The sequence below is a fragment of the Panulirus ornatus genome, chromosome 58, assembly GCF_036320965.1.
Source record: "Panulirus ornatus isolate Po-2019 chromosome 58, ASM3632096v1, whole genome shotgun sequence".
NCBI lineage: Eukaryota > Metazoa > Arthropoda > Malacostraca > Decapoda > Palinuridae > Panulirus > Panulirus ornatus.
Genome location: NC_092281.1, coordinates 14,243,521 through 14,266,429, shown reverse-complemented (window position 1 = coordinate 14,266,429; position 22,909 = coordinate 14,243,521). Strand labels below are relative to the sequence as shown.

Below are 22,909 nucleotides of genomic sequence, written 5' to 3'. Positions count from 1 at the left end.
TCCTTACATGAAAACTTAATCCTGTTACAGGAAATCTTAAAGTCTCAAGAAAAAATTCACGTACAAGAGTTACCTATTTACACTTTTTCTCCTTTTCATAAAGATTTCGTCTTCCACAAATAACCAAATGCACTCATTTGCTGACAACTCAACTCAACACTGCATCCCTTCACATCCTTCAATTCTGTTCCCTCTCTCACTCAATCTGCATCTTACCATGACACAGTTGCCTCAACAAACTTAGTCAGGATATCTCAGTAGGGTAGAAGAAATCTGGTTAAATCTAAAGCCTTCAAGTCCCAGTTCCTACCCATCTCCATTAAAAATTCCTCATAAGTTTCTTTCTCCCATGACAGTTCCGTAATCCCATCTACTGACTCTATGAACTTGATTGGTATTACTGTACTGTAACATCCACTCCTCAGAAACACCATATCTTGGAAAAGCTAAGTCTGCCTCTAAGAAACTGAGAGTCCTGTTTAGATGTTAAAATTTCTTTTTTTCTGAACAACTGCAATTGCTCCATTTGTACAAAGCACTGATCTGTACTTGTACTGAGGACTGCTGCCACATTTTGATTAACTCTAGCTCTGGAACCTTACTTGACATGGTTTTGTCAAAAACAAACCGACTTATAAGCTCTCCCAGGATAAGTTCAAAACTTGATCTACTTGCCCTACACTGCAATGTTGGTTCACTTTCCCTCTTTGCTTGCATGCCCCATCACTAACTACAGCATGCAATACTCAGCAAGCTGCTGCATAACGTGGTTACTGTGTGGCCATCAATAACTCAAGGGTGGGCTGTTCTGATAACTGTTCCCTACACCTCCAAGCTTTGAAACTCTTTACCCACTCATTTCTTTCCCAATAACTATATAGGACCTGGCACATTTTAAAAAGACAGGTTTTTTGCTTCCTCCAAAATCTGTAATGCTACCTTGCTAACACTGCAAATAGCAAATATGTATATACATACACATCCAAACACACAAATATACATACCTATACATCTCAACGCATACATACATATACACACACACACATATACATATATACACATGTACATAATTCATTCTGTCTGCCTTTATTCATTCCCATCGCCAACCCACCACACATGAAATAACAACCCCCTCCCCCCTCATGTGTGCGAGGTAGCACTAGGAAAAGACAACAAAGGCCCCATTCGTTCACATTCAGTCTCTAGCTGTCATGTAATAATACATTGAAGCCACAGCTCCCTTTCCACATCCACGCCCCACAGAACTTTCCATGGTTTACCCCAGATGCTTCACATGCCCTGGTTCAATCCACTGACAGCACGTCGACCCCGGTATACCACATCGTTCCAATTCACTCTATTCCTTGCACGCCTTTCACCCTCCTGCATGTTCAGGCCGCGATCACTCAAAATCTTTTTCACTCCATCTTTCCACCTCCAATTTGGTCTCCCACTTCTCCTCGTTCCCTCCATAATAATAATAATAATAATAATAATTTATTTTCTTTTTTTTCCAAAGAAGGAACAGAGAAGGGGGCCAGGTGAGGATATTCCCTCAGAGGCCCAGTCCTCTGATCTTAACGCTACCTTGCTAACGTGGGAAATGGCGAATAGTTTGAAAAAAAAAATAATAATAATAAACAATAACAATAATAAATGCCCATACACGTACATATACATATATATACATATACATATCAACACATACACATATACATACATTTACATACACAAACATATATATATAAACATGTACACATTCATACCCACTTGCCTTCATCCATTCCCAGCACTACCTCGCCCCACAGGAAACAGCATTGCCACCCTTTGTGTCAGCAAAGGCAGTGCCAGGAAAAAAGACAAAAAAGGCCATATTTGTTCACACTCAGTCTCTAGCTGTTACGTGTAATGCACCAAAACCACAGCTCCCTATCCACATCCAGGCCCCACAGACTTTTCCAAGGTTTCCCCCAGACTTACTCTTCACCGTAGATCATAAAAAACTGAGTTTCTGAGCACAAAAAGCTTGTTACATGAAAATCGCTGAAAAAACTATAGTTCCCAATACTCAACAGTAAATGAAGTGAGGAACTCAAGTACAATAAAAACATCTTACAAAACTTCAAAGAAAATACTCCCCGTTATGAGATCTATAAAGTTCTTTAATCTAAATTCCAATAACCTACTGGGAGTTACTATCACAGGTATTCTAACATGCCACTAAAATATTAATCAAACAAAGGTTACCAGAACAAACAAAAATGTAAAGTCAGGAAGAACCTTCCTTTGCAGATACAGACATACAACGTGGGTCCACAACCTTCTTAAACTATCTCCTCATACCAGCCATGGATGCAGTACAAGACTTTTATATGAAATCCCTGTTATCAGCGTTACATTTCATCTTCACATAAGACACCAACATATATCTTCATACATTTCCCCTTCCAAACTATTGTAAAAAGAGTATAATATAGTACCTGAAAATCATATTATGTCAGCTCTAACATACATGAAAATCATATCAAAGAATTTTTTTTCTAAGCGCAGGTATGTTAGAATGTGAGAAAATATGGCATAAAAATAAGGTCACTTTACTGTATATGTGACTGTCCTAAGGCAATTGTACCTTTCTTGATAAGATGATATCTATGAAAATTTTCAGTTAGGAGAGCATTTCAAATTTCTTCAAAGTAGGTACTAATGCTCCTTTGCTGCTCACTAAATTCCTGTGGCTTCATACTTTAAGAGTTATGCATCACAGCAGTTAACAAATTCTACATTTTCATGATATGCTCCCCTGTTATTATCTGATGATACTAGTTCAATTCATTAACAAGTCCTTTGATTTCAATGCAACACTGACACAAAAGCTTCCTACTTTGCTACAATAATAAAAGTTATTTCTGAAATCCAAGCTTTGCTGCTGCTGCACTAGCTTCTGAGAAGCCCACTTCTGACTAAACATTCATGTTATAACTACATAAAAGAACTAAGTGCTATCAAAATGGAATGATGTAATGCTGTTCACAAAAACAAAATGAAGTAATTTTTGAGTGAAGGAATCTTGATTACTAACAATCATTCTGAGTATCTGCAAAACATTCTTGATGTATCCCTAAATTATTTTTTTTATTTATTATACTTTGTCGCTGTCTCCCGCGTTTGCGAGGTAGCGCAAGGAAACAGACAAAAGAAATGGCCCAACCCCCCCCCCCATACACATGTATATACATACGTCCACACACGCAAATATCCCTAAATATGAAATGTAAAAAATAACAAGTACTATGACGATTCTGCTTTTTCAGAATGATAATTCTCTAAATGCTGGCCACGTGTTTTCTCAAATAGTATGGCTGCAGAAGAGGTAATGTACAATGCTGAAAACAAGAGACATCTGGTCATGTTAGTCACTTGAACTAAAAGAATGTGGTTAGCAGTATGAAGTCAGTGCTCATAATGATTCTTTTCTGGAGCAAGACTGAATTTTAAGACTTCTCTCTGTGCATACAAAAATAACAATTCAGTTTTTGTGATCAATGAAAAGATGCACAAAAAGATAAGCAAAATGAGTAATGCAAACAGATTTAAGAAAAATATATGGATTAACTTCTAAGCATAAAGAACATAAGGCATATGAGAGAGAGGGGGAGAGAAAGAGAAACTCTGTGCACTACTCATGCTCCATCCTTTCATCTTTTCTTATCATTGTTCCATCCATTTCTGACGTGTGTACCCTTTTAATCAGCTTCTCGCTCACCTTCTTCATGTGTCCACACCATTTCAAGACACCCTCTTCAGCTCTCTGTAATACTCTTCTCACTACCACATCTCTTTCTTCCCCATCACTAATCACTTAATCAACCTTCTTCACACCCCATATTGTCCTTAAACAATTGACTGCCAACAAATCCATCCTCCTTCAGACCACTGGATCTAAAACAGCCACCTCATATCCATACATCACTAACAGGACCACAATACCATGAAAGCTACCCATCTTTGCCCTTAAAGGCAGTGTCCTTTATTTCTACAAAATCCTCATTACATGTGAGACCTATGCCCCTCACCCTATGGCTAACTTCTGGTTCTACGGTTCCATCTGCTGCCCTCCCAGGTATCTAATAGACTCCATTTCCTCCAGCTTTTCTCCATTCAAACTCACACTCTAACCAATCTGAATCTCTCCCCTCTTAAACTTTCAACTTCTTTTCACACACTTTTCTAAACTCAGGCACCAGCTTCTGCAGCTTCTCAGTCAAGTCCATCAACAGAATTGTGGCATCAGCAAACAACAAATGACTAACCTCCCAAAACCCCAACCACCACTCTTGCATCAGCCTCCCTCATCACCCTATCCATAAACAGATTACACAGCTATGGTGACATTTCTAATCCTTGCTGTGGACTCATCTTCAACTGGAATCATGCACCTTCCTCTCTTCCTACTCGCATTCATGTCTTACTCTTTTGATAGAAACTCCTTGCTATTTCTTACAGTTTTCCTACTACATGTACTTGGAATACCTTGCACAGAATGTCCATATCTAATCTATCATATGCTTTCTTCAGATTCGTAAATGCCAAATATTCTTAAATCCTGACAACAGCACACCAACAGTACATCATTCACTGAAAAATTTAATAATTTTGAAAAAAGAAAAAAAGAAATGGAAAAAGTTAGTCTGGTAGCAAGCAGCAAGCATCGTGAGAGCACAGGATCCTGTAGAATTCAGAGATGCTAGCGGTTGGGACAGAGTGGATCAATGATATTTCTATGGCAGTCTGTGAGTGATCAAGGGCAGGTCTGAAATGAGTGAGCTCCCCTAAATACAGTTGAGTGGTTAGCAAAGGGTGAAGGGCCAGTACTTTCTCACTTAAAATACCGAGGAATGGAATGTCCTAACACTAATTTTCCTATGTAAATTCACCAGAATGTCTCTAATGGCAGAGAGAGGAGAGGAGAGAGAGGAGAGAGAGAGAGAGAGAGAGAGAGAGAGAGAGAGAGAGAGAGAGAGAGAGAGAGAGAGAGAGAGAGAGAGGAGAGGAGAGGAGAGGAGAGGAGAGGAGAGGAGAGGAGAGGAGAGGAGAGGCGAGAGAGAGAGAGAATATCTGCCTGCTTTTTTCCTGCCTTTTGTGGATTAGCAGCACATTCACAATAGAAAAGATTCTGCATGAGCTAATCTAACCTGCCACATAGTAAGAAACTAAATACAAAAAGGTACTTATAAAAAAAATAAACAAAATAATATAGTCTTGGCTTGTACATATAAAAAGTATGTAAATAATATAGTCTTGGCTTACCCTTAAAATAGGTGTTACTAGGCCATCTGCCAAATCTTGCCGAGTATCATTTATATTTTCTTTTGCTTTCCTCTTTTCACACTCTAATGTCTGCTTAAGTAAACATTCTCTCTCCTGTAAAGAAGTGTACTCCTTTTGTGTTTGTGATAACTCCTCCTGCAGTTTTTTCACTGTGTTTTTCAGTTCACTAAGCTCCATTTCTCTGATTGCTACTAAATGACTTGTTTCTGGGGTATCTGAGACTGATTTCTGATTCCTAGAGCTATCTGGAGCAATGCACACTGTTGTTCTTGAGGCAGAAATGTACATTCCATCTGCAACCACATTAATTGTACTCTCCTCAGTGGATTCTCCCCTTGTTGCAGGAGGGGTGCTACAATCAGTTAAAGTCTCCCCTTGTGAGACTTCATTATTATCACTGGGGATGCGAGGTGAAGGAGGAAGAATAAGGGGCGTTGTTGGGGAGGCCTGACTGAATTCTAACCTCTCCTCAAGCCCTGCTATCCGTCTCTGAAGAGACTCTGCTTCCTGTACACTAAGGCTTGCCAATTCTTCAGCCTCACTTAGTTTTTCTGAAAGTTGAAAATAAGTAATACAGTACAGTAATTCACTGAGCCACTAGGGGTATATCTGTAAAGAGTTGGCAAAAAACACTATAGTGGGGAATAAGTAAGTGTTTACCTAATGTTTAAACACTCAAATCCCCTTTTTGCATATACTGACCACTAAATAAGAATATCAAACATTACAAAAAGCATCTGAAATACACAAAAAACATACATTAACCATTAATAAAACCACTTGCAAACAACACAAAAATTTAAATACATGAACTTACTAGAAAGCAAAAATAATGCCTAGACACAAATGACACATACAGGAATCCCCGAAATGTTACAACCTGTGTTTGATTTCCACATGAAAAATTACACCTAGAGTTTGTGAAGCCAACCTAAGAGTGGAGAAAATGCATTCAAGTCTTCAACAGTTTTGATCTGATAAATGTTACTCTTTTAAAATTCTATCTTAATGATCTAAAATCAAAGGAATTCTGAGGCCTGTCTTTATAGTATCCTTGATGATTATCTCCAATGTGTCTTTACACTTACCTAACATCATCATCCTTCACTGGTATCAACTCTACCTCTCTAATGTGTCATTTACATTTACCTAACATGGTACTAATTCTACCACATTTTTAGCAATCTATGTCAATACCTTTATCTTTACCTTCCTGCTCCAGGAACCCCTTTATGTACTTCCTGCAGTGCTAAGGAAACTAGCCATGCACAGTGGGCAGGACCACATGTCATAGGGTGCGGTGTTGTGTGTACGTCTATGTAAACGGAGTGCAGGACAATTTAGGAGTAAAAGTTCTGTGTACTCACAAGTGGAAGTTGCAACTTGGGACTGAGGGATCTTGTGATATGCTAAATTGGTTTACACAGTTCAAAGATGGGTGGTGACCAGATTGCAGATGAGACATGTAACTACACAGACGAGTGTAGTGTCATAAGGGTGTTATGTCTGGTGAGAAGACTGAGTTGAGAGGCAGTTATTTAGTGCTTGTTGGGTCATTTTGGTGAGTGTATGTCTTGTCAGTGATGCGTTAGTTGCATATGTAGGGGAAATTGTGAGTGAATGTTGTTTAAATGTGGGGCTGGAGTAATCTTTAAATTTTGGCTGGGAGGTTAATGGTTGGTAATGCAGTGTTTTGGATAAGAAAGGTCTAATGCTATTCCAAAGAATTCAATGCTTATCATACTGATGATGAATGAATGAATGAATGGATGAATCTTTCTTTGTTGTGTACATGATGAGTACTTTTAGTTGCTAAATATTGGACATATTAATACTTAATTTAAGAACAGAAACATCAGAAGAGAAATAAGATATTCAATCCTTTCAGTGGACAACTGATTCTTTACCACGCTGTCCCAAGAGAGTAAGAAAACAGCAAAATTATCTTTTTTCTTCAGTTTATGAACAAGTGCAAAAAATTTTTTCTTTTTCCATAGTGATTGAAAGTTAACTTCATAGTTGAAGAACATATTATTATTTTCAGCTTGGCTAATACTTTATCAAACTATCAGGTGTAAAAGAAATTATCAAAACACTTTTCCATTCTTTCTTCGTTTGGATAAAATATTATTTACTGGATTAGCCAATCCTATGTACTGGTAGCAGGGGAGTGATGGAGGCTCTATGGGCAGAGTTGACTGCCAATGATGGGGCGAGTTCCAAAAGAAGGCAGATGAACATCCATCACAGGCACTAGAGGATTACTGAGGCCCCCAACACAGGTCCACTGACAATCCTTTGTTTGGGTTGCCATTTGTGGCCTGCTATATTCTACATTGTGCACAGATTTTGATGTGTGGCAGAAAATTACACGTAATGGTTGATGCCAATAACAGTAAGTAGGGCATCAACTGAAAGCTATGGCACTGAGGGGGTTGAACAAAATTCAACGAATACATTTTTCCAACAGGTACACAGAAAAAAACATCACAGTATTGTGATACATTTATCATATAAAGGCAGCAAGTACAAATTATGTACATGTGTATATATGTATATGTCTGTGTATATATATGTATACGTTGCAATGTATAGGTATGTATATGTGTGTGTGTGGATGTGTATGTATATAAATGTGTATGTGGGTGGTTTGGGACATTCTTTCGTCGCTACCTCGCTAACGCAGGAGACAGCGACAAAGTGTAATAACAATAATAATAATAATAATAATAATTCCTCTATCCAACTTTTCTTGACAATCCAGAGTAAATAAGACCGAAATATTTTTTCAATCATTCATGAAAATCTCAAAATACTGTCATTGCGAGGGTCCACTAAGGAATTCATCAATCATTTTCAAATGGTTGATGATATGGTACATATATGACTTAAACTTCATTAAAAAATCTTTGAGACCATAATAAAAGTTCACACTAAAAAGCTAAATACCAAAATGTATTTCAGATAACTTTTATCCATAAGCAACTAACCTTTCTTAACAGAGTAACCATCACTTGGAAGGTCCCACTAGAGGGCACACTGATTGCTTTCAAAGGGCTAATCCAACAGTACATTAGGAACAAACTTCATTAAGTCATCTTTGACATCACTGAAACTCAGTGATAAAATAATGAACTTGAAAATTCTGTACCTTAGATAAATCTTATATACAACCAGCAGTGTTACTGGGCTCCATTTGCTATAGGTTACAATGTGATTGAAGAGTCACCTTTGGCAAGGCTGTATCACTGAGACTATATTGTCATTAAAAGACTTCTCACTCCAACGGAGTCTACATTATTTTCCTGCAACTGGAAGTAGAACTACCTTAGGCTGCATTGGAGAATACCAGGACTTTCATAGCAATTGGTCCAGGGTAATCATAAATAAATATATAATGATACTTTATGTACAAAGCAATGGGAAAAAAAGGATGAAACAAAATATTTCTTACTTCTAAGTAACTGAGTTTCCTCCTGAGCAGCCTGAACCTTCTCTTGCTCGTCCCTTAGTCTGAGAGTGAGGTTAGATAATTGTGCTTGGACCTCTTGAGAGGAGTCCTCAAGACGACTCACTTGACTCTGCAGTGATCCTACAGTCTTTACCTTTTCACTCATTAGAGCTTCACTTGCCTGTAATAAGAAACCAAGAGTAAGACTAAAAACATGAATTTGTAAGGATTAAAATGGGAGCATTCATTTACAAACAGTTCATCTTAACACTGGCAGCATATGAAAATGAAAATGTAATGAAATTTATTAGGAATTCATACAAACAAATGTGCCAAAGGGTAAAGGTACATTCTTACTGCTATTTTGTAATGAAAAAACAAAAGAAATTTTGCAAAATAGACAATCTTTTTCAGAGAGTGTACAAACATACCTACCTATGCTCATCACATGTCTTGCCTGCTGAATTACTCTCTCTCAGCTGCAACTACTTTTCCATAGATGTCTATCCTAAGCCCATCCAGTATTGGCTTAGCCATGATTCTTACTTCTTTGAAACATTTCTGTAACCACTCTATGCATGTTTCTTATTTCTTTTGGTATTGCAATATATAATTCCTAAATCTTTTGCCAGACATTCATATAATTTCATCTGATAATCCTGAATCTTCCTCACTGCGATGCTTTCCGATTTAAATGTTGTCTGTGCCTTCAAATCACCACCATGCATGCACTGTATAATCTGAGGTGGACTTCTGTGGTGTAGCAGTTAGAATTCCTGATCGTGGTGCATTCACAAGCTCCCTAAGGTTGAACACAAGAGTTTGAATGAACACAAGAGTTTGAATCCTGGTTGCAGCAGTTGATCCACAGTCAAGCACTGTTGTTCATCCAACTCTAAGGCTTGGTCGATAAAATGGATACCTGGCTCAAGCTAGGATGTGGTATACCGGGGTAACATGCTGTCAATGGCCTGAACCAAGGCATGTTAAACGTCTGGGGTAAACCATAGAAAAGTTTGTGAGGCCTGGATGTGGATGGTCAGCTGTGGTTTCGGTGCATTACACATGACAGTTAGAGACTGTGTACAAATGTGGCCTTTTTTGTCTGTTCTCCTGGCGCTGCCTCACTGAAGCAGGAGGTAGCGATGCTGTTTCCTGTGGGGCGGGGTAGCACCAGAAATGGACGAAGGCAAGCAAGTATGAATATGTATGTGTATAAATGTATATGTCTGGGTATGCTGATATGTATATCTATGTATATGAGTGGATGGGCCATTCTTCATCTGTTTCCTGGTGCTACCTCGCTGACATGGGAAACAGCGATCGAGTAAGTAATAAAAGGGTAAGAGAGATGTGTGGTAATAAAATAAGTGTGGTTGAGAAAGCAGAAGAGGGTGTATTGAAATGGTTTGGTCACATGGAGAGAATGAGTGAGGAAAGATTGACAAAGAGGATATATGTGTCAGAGGTGGAGGGAATGAGGAAAGCGGGAGACCTAATTGGAGGTGGAAGGATGGAGTGAAAAAGATTTTGAGCGCTCAGGGCCTAAACATACAGGAAGGTGAAAGGCACGCAAGGAATAGAGAGAACTGGAACGATGAAGTATACCAGGATGGACGTGCTGTCAATTGATTGAACCAGGGCATGTGATATATATATATATATATATATATATTTTTTTTTTTTTTATTATACTTTGTCGCTGTCTCCCGCGTTTGCGAGGTAGCGCAAGGAAACAGACGAAAGAAATGGCCCAACCCCCCCCATACACATGTATATACATACGTCCACACACGCAAATATACATACCTACACAGCTCTCCATGGTTTACCCCAGACGCTTCACATGCCCTGCTTCAATCCACTGACAGCACGTCAACCCCGGTATACCACATCGCTCCAATTCACTCTATTCCTTGCCCTCCTTTCACCCTCCTGCATGTTCAGGCCCCGATCACACAAAATCTTTTTCACTCCATCTTTCCACCTCCAATTTGGTCTCCCTCTTCTCCTTGTTCCCTCCACCTCCGACACATATATCCTCTTGGTCAATCTTTCCTCACTCATTCCCTCCATGTGCCCAAACCATTTCAAAACACTTTCTTCTGCTCTCTCAACCACGCTCTTTTTTATTTCCACACATCTCTCTTACCCTTACGTTACTTACTCGATCAAACCACCTCACACCACACATTGTCCTCAAACATCTCATTTCCAGCACATCCATCCTCCTGCGCACAACTCTATCCATAGCCCACGCCTCGCAACCATACAACATTGTTGGAACCACTATTCCTTCAAACATACCCATTTTTGCTTTCCGAGATAATGTTCTCGACTTCCACACATTTTTCAAGGCTCCCAAAATTTTCGCCCCCTCCCCCACCCTATGATCCACTTCCGCTTCCATGGTTCCATCCGCTGCCAGATCCACTCCCAGATATCTAAAACACTTCACTTCCTCCAGTTTTTCTCCATTCAAACTCACCTCCCAATTGACTTGACCCTCAACCCTACTGTACCTAATAACCTTGCTCTTATTCACATTTACTCTTAACTTTCTTCTTCCACACACTTTACCAAACTCCGTCACCAGCTTCTGCAGTTTCTTACATGAATCCGCCACCAGCGCTGTATCATCAGCGAACAACAACTGACTCACTTCCCAAGCTCTCTCATCCCCAACAGACTTCATACTTGCCCCTCTTTCCAAGACTCTTGCATTTACCTCCCTAACAACCCCATCCATAAACAAATTAAACAACCATGGAGACATCACACACCCCTGCCGCAAACCTACATTCACTGAGAACCAATCACTTTCCTCTCTTCCTACACGTACACATGCCTTACATCCTCGATAAAAACTTTTCACTGCTTCTAACAACTTGCCTCCCACACCATATATTCTTAATACCTTCCACAGAGGTAAATTCTCGATTAATATGGGTAAAATTGAAAGTTGATGGAGAGAGGTGGGTGATTATTGGTGCATATGCACCTGGGCATGAGAAGAAAGATCATGAGAGGCAAGTGTTTTGGGAGCAGCTAAATGAGTGTGTTAGCGGTTTTGATGCACGAGACCGGGTTATAGTGATGGGTGATTTGAATGCAAAGGTGAGTAATGTGGCAGTTGAGGGAATAATTGGTATGCATGGGGTGTTCAGTGTTGTAAATGGAAATGGTGAGGAGCTTGTAGATTTATGTGCTGAAAAAGGACTGATGATTGGGAATACCTGGTTTAAAAAGCGAGATATACATAAGTATACTTATGTAAGTAGGAGAGATGGCCAGAGAGCGTTATTGGATTACGTGTTAATTGACAGGCGTGCGAAAGAGAGACTTTTGGATGTCAATGTGCTGAGAGGTGCAACTGGAGGGGTGTCTGATCATTATCTTGTGGAGGCTAAGGTGAAGATTAGTATGGGTTTTCAGAAAAGAAGAGTGAATGTTGGGGTGAAGAAGGTGGTGAGAGTAAGTGAGCTTGGGAAGGAGACCTGTGTGAGGAAGTATCAGGAGAGACTGTGTACAGAATGGAAAAAGGTGAGAACAATGGAAGTAAGGGGAGTGGGGGAGGAATGGGATGTATTTAGGGAATCAGTGATGGATTGCGCAAAAGATGCTTGTGGCATGAGAAGAGTGGGAGGTGGGCTGTTTAGAAAGGGTAGTGAGTGGTGGGATGAAGAAGTAAGAGTATTAGTGAAAGAGAAGAGAGAGGCATTTGGACGATTTTTGCAGGGAAAAAATGCAATTGAGCGGGAGAAGTATAAAAGAAAGAGACAGGAGGTCAAGAGAAAGGTGCAAGAGGTGAAAAAAAAGGGCAAATGAGAGTTGGGGTGAGAGACTATCAGTAAATTTTAGGGAGAATAAAAAGATGTTCTGGAAGGAGGTAAATAGGGTGCGTAAGACAAGGGAGCAAATGGGAACTTCAGTGAAGGGCGTAAATGGGGAGGTGATAACAAGTAGTGGTGATGTGAGAAGGAGATGGAATGAGTATTTTGAAGGTTTGTTGAATGTGTCTGATGACAGAGTGGCAGATATAGGGTGTTTGGGTCGAGGTGGTGTGCAAAGTGAGAGGGTTAGGGAAAATGATTTGGTAAACAGAGAAGAGGTAGTAAAAGCTTTGCGGAAGATGAAAGCCGGCAAGGCAGCAGGTTTGGATGGTATTGCAGTGGAATTTATTAAAAAAGGGGGTGACTGTATTGTTGACTGGTTGGTAAGGCTATTTAATGTATGTATGACTCATGGTGAGGTGCCTGAGGATTGGCGGAATGCGTGCATAGTGCCATTGTACAAAGGCAAAGGGGATAAGAGTGAGTGCTCAAATTACAGAGGTATAAGTTTGTTGAGTATTCCTGGTAAATTATATGGGAGGGTATTGATTGAGAGGGTGAAGGCATGTACAGAGCATCAGATTGGGGAAGAGCAGTGTGGTTTCAGAAGTGGTAGAGGATGTGTGGATCAGGTGTTTGCTTTGAAGAATGTATGTGAGAAATACTTAGAAAAGCAAATGGATTTGTATGTAGCATTTATGGATCTGGAGAAGGCATATATATATATATATATCCCTGGGGATAGGGGAGAAAGAATACTTCCCACGTATTCCCTGCGTGTCGTAGAAGGCGACTAAAAGGGGAGGGAGCGGGGGGCTGGAAATCCTCCCTTCTCATTATTTTTTTTTAATTTTCCAAAAGGAACAGAGAACGGGGCCAGGTAAGGATATTCCCTCAAAGGCCCATTCCTCTGTTCTTAACGCTACCTCGCTAATGCGGGAAATGGCGAATAGTTTAAAAAAAAAAAAAAAAAAAAAAAAAAGGGGGAGGGGAGCGGGGGCTGGAAATCCTCCCCTCTCGTTTTTTTTTTTTTTTTTTTTTTTTTTTTCCCCAAAAGAAGGAACAGAGAATTGGGCCAGGTGAGGGTATTCCCTCAAAGGCCCAGTCCTCTGTTCTTAACGCTACCTCGCTAATGCGGGAAATGGCGAATAGTTTGAAAGAAAAAGAAAGAAAGATATATATATTATATATATATTATATATATATATATATATATTTTTTTTTTTATACTTTGTCGCTGTCTCCCGCGTTTGCGAGGTAGCGCAAGGAAACAGACAAAAGAAATGGCCAACCCCCCCCCACACACATGCATATACACACGTCCACACACGCAAATACACATACCTACACAGCTTTCCATGGTTTACCCCAGACGCTTCACATGCCTTGATTCAATCCACTGACAGCACGTCAACCCCGGTATACCACATCGCTCCAATTCACTCTATTCCTTGCCCTCCTTTCACCCTCCTGCATGTTCAAGCCCCGATCACACAAAATCCTTTTCACTCCATCTTTCCACCTCCAATTTGGTCTCCCTCTTCTCCTCGTTCCCTCCACCTCCGACACATATATCCTCTTGGTCAATCTTTCCTCACTCATTCCCTCCATGTGCCCAAACCATTTCAAAACACTTTCTTCTGCTCTCTCAACCACGCTCTTTTTTATTTCCACACATCTCTCTTACCCTTACGTTACTTACTCGATCAAACCACCTCACACCACACATTGTCCTCAAACATCTCATTTCCAGCACATCCATCCTCCTGCGCACAACTCTATCCATAGCCCACGCCTCGCAACCATACAACATTGTTGGAACCACTATTCCTTCAAACATACCCATTTTTGCTTTCCGAGATAATGTTCTCGACTTCCACACATTTTTCAAGGCTCCCAAAATTTTCGCCCCCTCCCCCACCCTATGATCCACTTCCGCTTCCATGGTTCCATCCGCTGCCAGATCCACTCCCAGATATCTAAAACACTTCACTTCCTCCAGTTTTTCTCCATTCAAACTCACCTCCCAATTGACTTGACCCTCAACCCTACTGTACCTAATAACCTTGCTCTTATTCACATTTACTCTTAACTTTCTTCTTCCACACACTTTACCAAACTCCGTCACCAGCTTCTGCAGTTTCTTACATGAATCCGCCACCAGCGCTGTATCATCAGCGAACAACAACTGACTCACTTCCCAAGCTCTCTCATCCCCAACAGACTTCATACTTGCCCCTCTTTCCAAGACTCTTGCATTTACCTCCCTAACAACCCCATCCATAAACAAATTAAACAACCATGGAGACATCACACACCCCTGCCGCAAACCTACATTCACTGAGAACCAATCACTTTCCTCTCTTCCTACACGTACACATGCCTTACATCCTCGATAAAAACTTTTCACTGCTTCTAACAACTTGCCTCCCACACCATATATTCTTAATACCTTCCACAGAGGTAAATTCTCGATTAATATGGGTAAAATTGAAAGTTGATGGAGAGAGGTGGGTGATTATTGGTGCATATGCACCTGGGCATGAGAAGAAAGATCATGAGAGGCAAGTGTTTTGGGAGCAGCTAAATGAGTGTGTTAGCGGTTTTGATGCACGAGACCGGGTTATAGTGATGGGTGATTTGAATGCAAAGGTGAGTAATGTGGCAGTTGAGGGAATAATTGGTATGCATGGGGTGTTCAGTGTTGTAAATGGAAATGGTGAGGAGCTTGTAGATTTATGTGCTGAAAAAGGACTGATGATTGGGAATACCTGGTTTAAAAAGCGAGATATACATAAGTATACTTATGTAAGTAGGAGAGATGGCCAGAGAGCGTTATTGGATTACGTGTTAATTGACAGGCGTGCGAAAGAGAGACTTTTGGATGTCAATGTGCTGAGAGGTGCAACTGGAGGGGTGTCTGATCATTATCTTGTGGAGGCTAAGGTGAAGATTAGTATGGGTTTTCAGAAAAGAAGAGTGAATGTTGGGGTGAAGAAGGTGGTGAGAGTAAGTGAGCTTGGGAAGGAGACCTGTGTGAGGAAGTATCAGGAGAGACTGTGTACAGAATGGAAAAAGGTGAGAACAATGGAAGTAAGGGGAGTGGGGGAGGAATGGGATGTATTTAGGGAATCAGTGATGGATTGCGCAAAAGATGCTTGTGGCATGAGAAGAGTGGGAGGTGGGCTGTTTAGAAAGGGTAGTGAGTGGTGGGATGAAGAAGTAAGAGTATTAGTGAAAGAGAAGAGAGAGGCATTTGGACGATTTTTGCAGGGAAAAAATGCAATTGAGCGGGAGAAGTATAAAAGAAAGAGACAGGAGGTCAAGAGAAAGGTGCAAGAGGTGAAAAAAAAGGGCAAATGAGAGTTGGGGTGAGAGACTATCAGTAAATTTTAGGGAGAATAAAAAGATGTTCTGGAAGGAGGTAAATAGGGTGCGTAAGACAAGGGAGCAAATGGGAACTTCAGTGAAGGGCGTAAATGGGGAGGTGATAACAAGTAGTGGTGATGTGAGAAGGAGATGGAATGAGTATTTTGAAGGTTTGTTGAATGTGTCTGATGACAGAGTGGCAGATATAGGGTGTTTGGGTCGAGGTGGTGTGCAAAGTGAGAGGGTTAGGGAAAATGATTTGGTAAACAGAGAAGAGGTAGTAAAAGCTTTGCGGAAGATGAAAGCCGGCAAGGCAGCAGGTTTGGATGGTATTGCAGTGGAATTTATTAAAAAAGGGGGTGACTGTATTGTTGACTGGTTGGTAAGGCTATTTAATGTATGTATGACTCATGGTGAGGTGCCTGAGGATTGGCGGAATGCGTGCATAGTGCCATTGTACAAAGGCAAAGGGGATAAGAGTGAGTGCTCAAATTACAGAGGTATAAGTTTGTTGAGTATTCCTGGTAAATTATATGGGAGGGTATTGATTGAGAGGGTGAAGGCATGTACAGAGCATCAGATTGGGGAAGAGCAGTGTGGTTTCAGAAGTGGTAGAGGATGTGTGGATCAGGTGTTTGCTTTGAAGAATGTATGTGAGAAATACTTAGAAAAGCAAATGGATTTGTATGTAGCATTTATGGATCTGGAGAAGGCATATATATATATATATATCCCTGGGGATAGGGGAGAAAGAATACTTCCCACGTATTCCCTGCGTGTCGTAGAAGGCGACTAAAAGGGGAGGGAGCGGGGGGCTGGAAATCCTCCCTTCTCATTATTTTTTTTTAATTTTCCAAAAGGAACAGAGAACGGGGCCAGGTAAGGATATTCCCTCAAAGGCCCATTCCTCTGTTCTTAACGCTACCTCGCTAATGCGGGAAATGGCGAATAGTTTAAAAAAAAAAAAAAAAAAAAAAAAAAAGGGGGAGGGAGCGGGGGCTGGAAATCCTCCCCTCTCGTTTTTTTTTTTTTTTTTTTTTTTTTTTTTCCCCAAAAGAAGGAACAGAGAATTGGGCCAGGTGAGGGTATTCCCTCAAAGGCCCAGTCCTCTGTTCTTAACGCTACCTCGCTAATGCGGGAAATGGCGAATAGTTTGAAAGAAAAAGAAAGAAAGATATATATATATATATATATATATATATATATATATATATTTTTTTTTTTATACTTTGTCGCTGTCTCCCGCGTTTGCGAGGTAGCGCAAGGAAACAGACAAAAGAAATGGCCCAACCCCCCCCCACACACATGCATATACACACGTCCACACACGCAAATACACATACCTACACAGCTTTCCATGGTTTACCCCAGACGCTTCACATGCCTTGATTCAATCCACTGACAGCACGTCAACCCCGGTATACCACATCGCTCCAATTCACTCTATTCCTTGCCCTCCTTTCACCCTCCTGCATGTTCAGGCCCCGATCACACAAAATCTTTTTCACTCCATCTTTCCACCTCCAATTTGGTCTCCCTCTTCTCCTTGCTCCCTCCACCTCCGACACATATATCCTCTTGGTCAATCTTTCCTCACTCATCCTCTCCATGTGCCCAAACCACTTCAAAACACCCTCTTCTGCTCTCTCAACCACGCTCTTTTTATTTCCACACATCTCTCTTACCCTTACGTTACTCACTCGATCAAACCACCTCACACCACACATTGTCCTCAAACATCTCATTTCCAGCACATCCATCCTCCTGCGCACAACTCTATCCATAGCCCACGCCTCGCAACCATACAACATTGTTGGAACCACTATTCCTTCAAACATACCCATTTTTGCTTTCCGAGATAATGTTCTCGACTTCCACACATTCTTCAAGGCTCCCAGAATTTTCGCCCCCTCCCCCACCCTATGATCCACTTCCACTTCCATGGTTCCATCCGCTGCCAGATCCACTCCCAGATATCTAAAACACTTCACTTCCTCCAGTTTTTCTCCATTCAAACTCACCTCCCAATTGACTTGACCCTCAACCCTACTGTACCTAATAACCTTGCTCTTATTCACATTTACTCTTAACTTTCTTCTTCCACACACTTTACCAAACTCACGTCACCAGCTTCTGCAGTTTCTCACATGAATCAGCCACCAGCGCTGTATTATCAGCGAACAACAACTGACTCACTTCCCAAGCTCTCTCATCCCCAACAGACTTCATACTTGCCCCTCTTTCCAAAACTCTTGCATTTACCTCCCTAACAACCCCATCCATAAACAAATTAAACAACCATGGAGACATCACACACCCCTGCCGCAAACCTACATTCACTGAGAACCAATCACTTTCCTCTCTTCCTACACGTACACATGCCTTACATCCTCGATAAAAACTTTTCACTGCTTCTAACAACTTTCCTCCCACACCATATATTCTTAATACCTTCCACAGAGCATCTCTATCAACTCTATCATATGCCTTCTCCAGATCCATAAATGCTACATACAAATCCATTTGCTTTTCTAAGTATTTCTTACATACATTCTTCAAAGCAAACACCTGATCCACACATCCTCTACCACTTCTGAAACCACACTGCTCTTCCCCAATCTGATGCTCTGTACATGCCTTCACCCTCTCAATCAATACCCTCCCATATAATTTACCAGGAATATATATATATTTTTTTTTTTTTTGCTTTGTCGCTGTCTCCCGCGTTTGCGAGGTAGCGCAAGGAAACAGACGAAAGAAATGGCCCAACCCACCCCCATACACATGCCTTGATTCAATCCACTGACAGCACGTCAACCCCGGTATACCACATCGATCCAATTCACTCTATTCTTTGCCCTCCTTTCACCCTCCTGCATGTTCAGGCCCCGATCACACAAAATCTTTTTCACTCCATCTTTCCACCTCCAATTTGGTCTCCCTCTTCTCCTCGTTCCCTCCACCTCCGACACATATATCCTCTTGGTCAATCTTTCCTCACTCATTCTCTCCATGTGACCAAACCATTTCAAAACACCCTCTTCTGCTCTCTCAACCACGCTCTTTTTATTTCCACACATCTCTCTTACCCTTACATTACTTACTCGATCAAACCACCTCACACCACACATTGTCCTCAAACATCTCATTTCCAGCACATCCATCCTCCTGCGCACAACTCTATCCATAGTCCACGCCTCGCAACCATACAACATTGTTGGAACCACTATTCCTTCAAACATACCCATTTTTGCTTTCCGAGATAATGTTCTCGACTTCCACACATTCTTCAAGGCTCCCAGAATTTTCGCCCCCTCCCCCACCCTATGATCCACTTCCGCTTCCATCTTTTTTACTATCATATTTAGTCGCTGTCTCCCGCGTTAGCGAGGTAGTGCAAAGAAACAGATGAAAGAATGGCCTAACCCACCCAAATACATATATATATATATATATATATTCCCTGGGGATAGGGGAGAAAGAATACTTCCCACGTATTCCCTGCGTGTCGTAGAAGGCGACTAAAAGGGAAGGGAGCGGGGGGCTGGAAATCCTCCCCTCTCGTTTTTTTTTTTTTTTTTTTTTTCCAAAAGAAGGAACAGAGAAGAGGTCCAGGTGAGGATATTCCCTCAAAGGCCCAGTCCTCTGTTCTTAACGCTACCTCGCTATCGCGGGAAATAGCGAATAGTATGAAAAAAAAAAAAAATATATATATATATATATATATATATATATATTATCCCTGGGGATAGGGGAGAAAGAATACTTCCCACGTATTCCCTGCGTGTCGTAGAAGGCGACTAAAAGGGGAGGGAGCGGGGGGCTGGAAATCCTCCCCTCTCACTTTTTTTTTTTTAATTTTCCAAAAGAGGGAACAGAGAAGGGGCCCAGGTGAGGATATTCCCTCAAGGGCCCAGTCCTCTGTTCTCAACGCTACCTCGCTGATGCGGGAGATGGCGAATAGTATGAAAGAAAGAAAGATATATATATATATATATATATATATATATATATATATATATACATATATATATATATATACACATAAACACCCACACACGCACATATACATATGACATTCAATTAAGCTGTTAAATTAATTCAATTTTAAATATTTTCTGATCCTTTACATTGTATTTACTGGGTACTTATCAGTGACTAAGAGCATTATGATATATTTTCCATGATTATTTCAAGTACAGAAGTTTTTGAATATCTTATCTTTCGATATCAAAACAAAAAGTTTTTTGAGCTAAAAAAATACCCTCTATTTTTGGCATTTTTCTCATGAAAATAAATTTCCTTTAAGAACTCATTATAGGAAGTATTTTCATGCTGAATACAAATCTGGAATTAAAGTACAATTTAGTCATCTTTATGATATTCATTTCAGCTGTTAAACGAAGTCAATTTCAAAATATTTTCTGCTCCTTTGCATCGTACTTACTGGGTATGTATCGGTAATTGAGAGCATTATGATATATTTTCCATGATTATTTCAAGTATAGAAGTGTTTGAATATCTTATCTTTCAATTTTGAAACAAAAAGTTTTTGGAACTAAAAAATACCTTCAATTTTTGAAATTTTTCTCAGAAAAATAAAATTTCTTTAAAAACTCATTATAAGAAGTATTCTTCATTCTGAATACAAATATAGTGTTAAAATAACACTTAGGCCTCTTAATGACACTCAATTAAAGTGTTAAATGAGGTCAATTTCAAAATATTTGTTACTTTGCATTGTATTTACTGAGAATGTATCGGTAACTGATATCATTATGATATATTTTCCATGATTATTTCAGGTATAGAAGTGTTTTCAGCTAAAAATACCCTGAATTATTCAGGGGCGTATCTAGGGGAAATAGTGCCTATGGCAAACACTAAAACTGCGCCCCTGGCTTGATTAAAAATGTACATACAGTACATGCATATAAAAATATATAATGTAATTATAAACTGTTGAAGAGTTAGGCCAAACTTAAATTTATATAAACTCTCAAAGGCTTAAAGTTAAAGGCTTATTTGATCAAAACTGTAATGAAGAAGCGGTAATGCAACTGAAAGTAGCAAAATATTACTATAGCTGAAAAGTAGGTGGGTTTCTTTCTTATCTCACAAAACCAAACCGTAAAAAATGTCAGTCAGGTAGCATATATCAAAAAACAAACCTGTTGAGTGGTGCCCCCCTTCAAGTGGTGCCCAGGGCACCTGCCCTACCTGCCATACCCTAGATACACCACTGGTCTTGAGACTGTAATATGCCCACCTTGAAAAACAGAAATGCAAGGGGTGACCTTATCAAAAGTTTTCAAAATAGATCGATGATGCACAAAGTGAACAGTTCCTTGAGAGAGGTGTGGGCAGGACAACCAGTGGACATAACAAAATTATGCAAAAACTTGTTAAAAAAAATGTGAAGAATTGCTTTTAAGGTAAAAGAAAGGTTGATGATTAGAATAAAATGACTGACGACAAGATCATTGTAAAATGCATTACAGAAATCTAAGAAGTTGTATGAAAACGAATGTTCAAGTCTGCTTCAGAAGTTGTATGACAGAGAATGTTCAAGTCTGAAGAATATTCAACTTCTTTATACTTCTTAAGGTATGATGACCACACTTGAAAATCATATTCTAATTTTGGCCATATGTGCAATGTAAACAGTTTGCTGAATAATTCTATACATTCATTTGAATGCTCAATCAAATTCATAAGTAAACTGTGAAACTCCCGCCTATACATTGTAAACAGGTAACTACATTAACTCGGTGCTTGAATTACAATTTGATATTCAATAAAATTGGGTCTGAAGCTTACAAACCCATTACACTACATACAGCTAGTTGTTGTCGTAGGTTGGATGCTTCATGTGATGCTGTGATGGCTGCTGTAGAAGCCTGTGCCAAATCTTCTCGAATACGGACCACATCCTTTTCAGCAGATTCTTGTGCTCTTCGGCTTGTGTCTAACATTTCTGTGAGAATGTTATGTTCATATATATCTCAGTTTTCCTTCAAAATCTCTAAACAAAAGAGAAACACAGCTTTGATACAAAGAAAGCCATGTTTCTCCAATATGCCATTTTGGAAGCTACCAAATTTTTGTCCATGCTAAGAAGAAAATCTGATTTCAGTATTCAGCAATCTAAAATGGAACTATCAAAATGGTTCTGTAAACAACTGCAAGGTTAACACATATTCATGTTACCATCTCTGCTGGTCCTTTAAGGAGAGATTCTTTATGGGACTCTGTAACTTCCAAATTAAGCAAATCTAAATTTTGAAGAAATATCACAAGACCAAAGTATTGATTTCAGTTGATTTGAATCATTTGAAACAAGGGTACTTGATATAATAATACTTGAATTGAAACCCAGGTGGACCATCATTAAATTACCCACAAACCAGTGAGATAGCTTACACATTTCATGACATTTGCTATGTTTAAACTACTGGATGTTTGTTTATCAGAACTTTCCTCAACTGATAACCATGCTGTCTGTGTTAAAGCTAGCATTTATCAGTACACCATCTTATGTCTTAATTGCATTAAAAACAAACACTTAAACAATCTAACTCACCTCCTACAGTCCATCCAAACATGCAAGCTTACCCTTTCATCCTTATACTGGCCAAAAAAGATGCAGAAAAAAACACAAATCCTTAAAACACTGAGACAATGCCATATCAAACTTGTCATGGATATGCTTTATTCTTTTTCTTCCAGTACTAGCATGCAAAAGTGGTATTTACCACTGATATACAACAAAGCAAGCAGCTCCCTCATACTACAACTATAAACTACTTCTATCTGATGTTTCTCCCTAATGCTCCAGCTTAAATGTTTTTACCAACTGCTTCTATCTATTGCTCCTACCATTTTGCCAAAAGGCAGGGATAGTACACAGTAGTCACTGCAGGAATAT

At 39.9% G+C, this 22,909-nt stretch overlaps 1 protein-coding gene across 1 annotated transcript in view; it reads right to left on the bottom strand.

Annotated features, from left to right (window-relative positions):
* Positions 1-22,909, bottom strand: part of Slmap (Sarcolemma associated protein) — a 169,605-nt gene that overhangs the window by 11,979 nt on the left and 134,717 nt on the right. The window contains exons 16-18 of the mRNA XM_071695361.1: positions 21,822-21,958; positions 8,783-8,960; positions 5,308-5,879 (exon numbers count right to left, since the gene is read on the bottom strand). Of these exons, the coding sequence (XP_071551462.1) occupies positions 5,308-5,879; positions 8,783-8,960; positions 21,822-21,958 (887 nt within the window). The remainder of the gene's footprint in view (positions 1-5,307; positions 5,880-8,782; positions 8,961-21,821; positions 21,959-22,909) is intronic.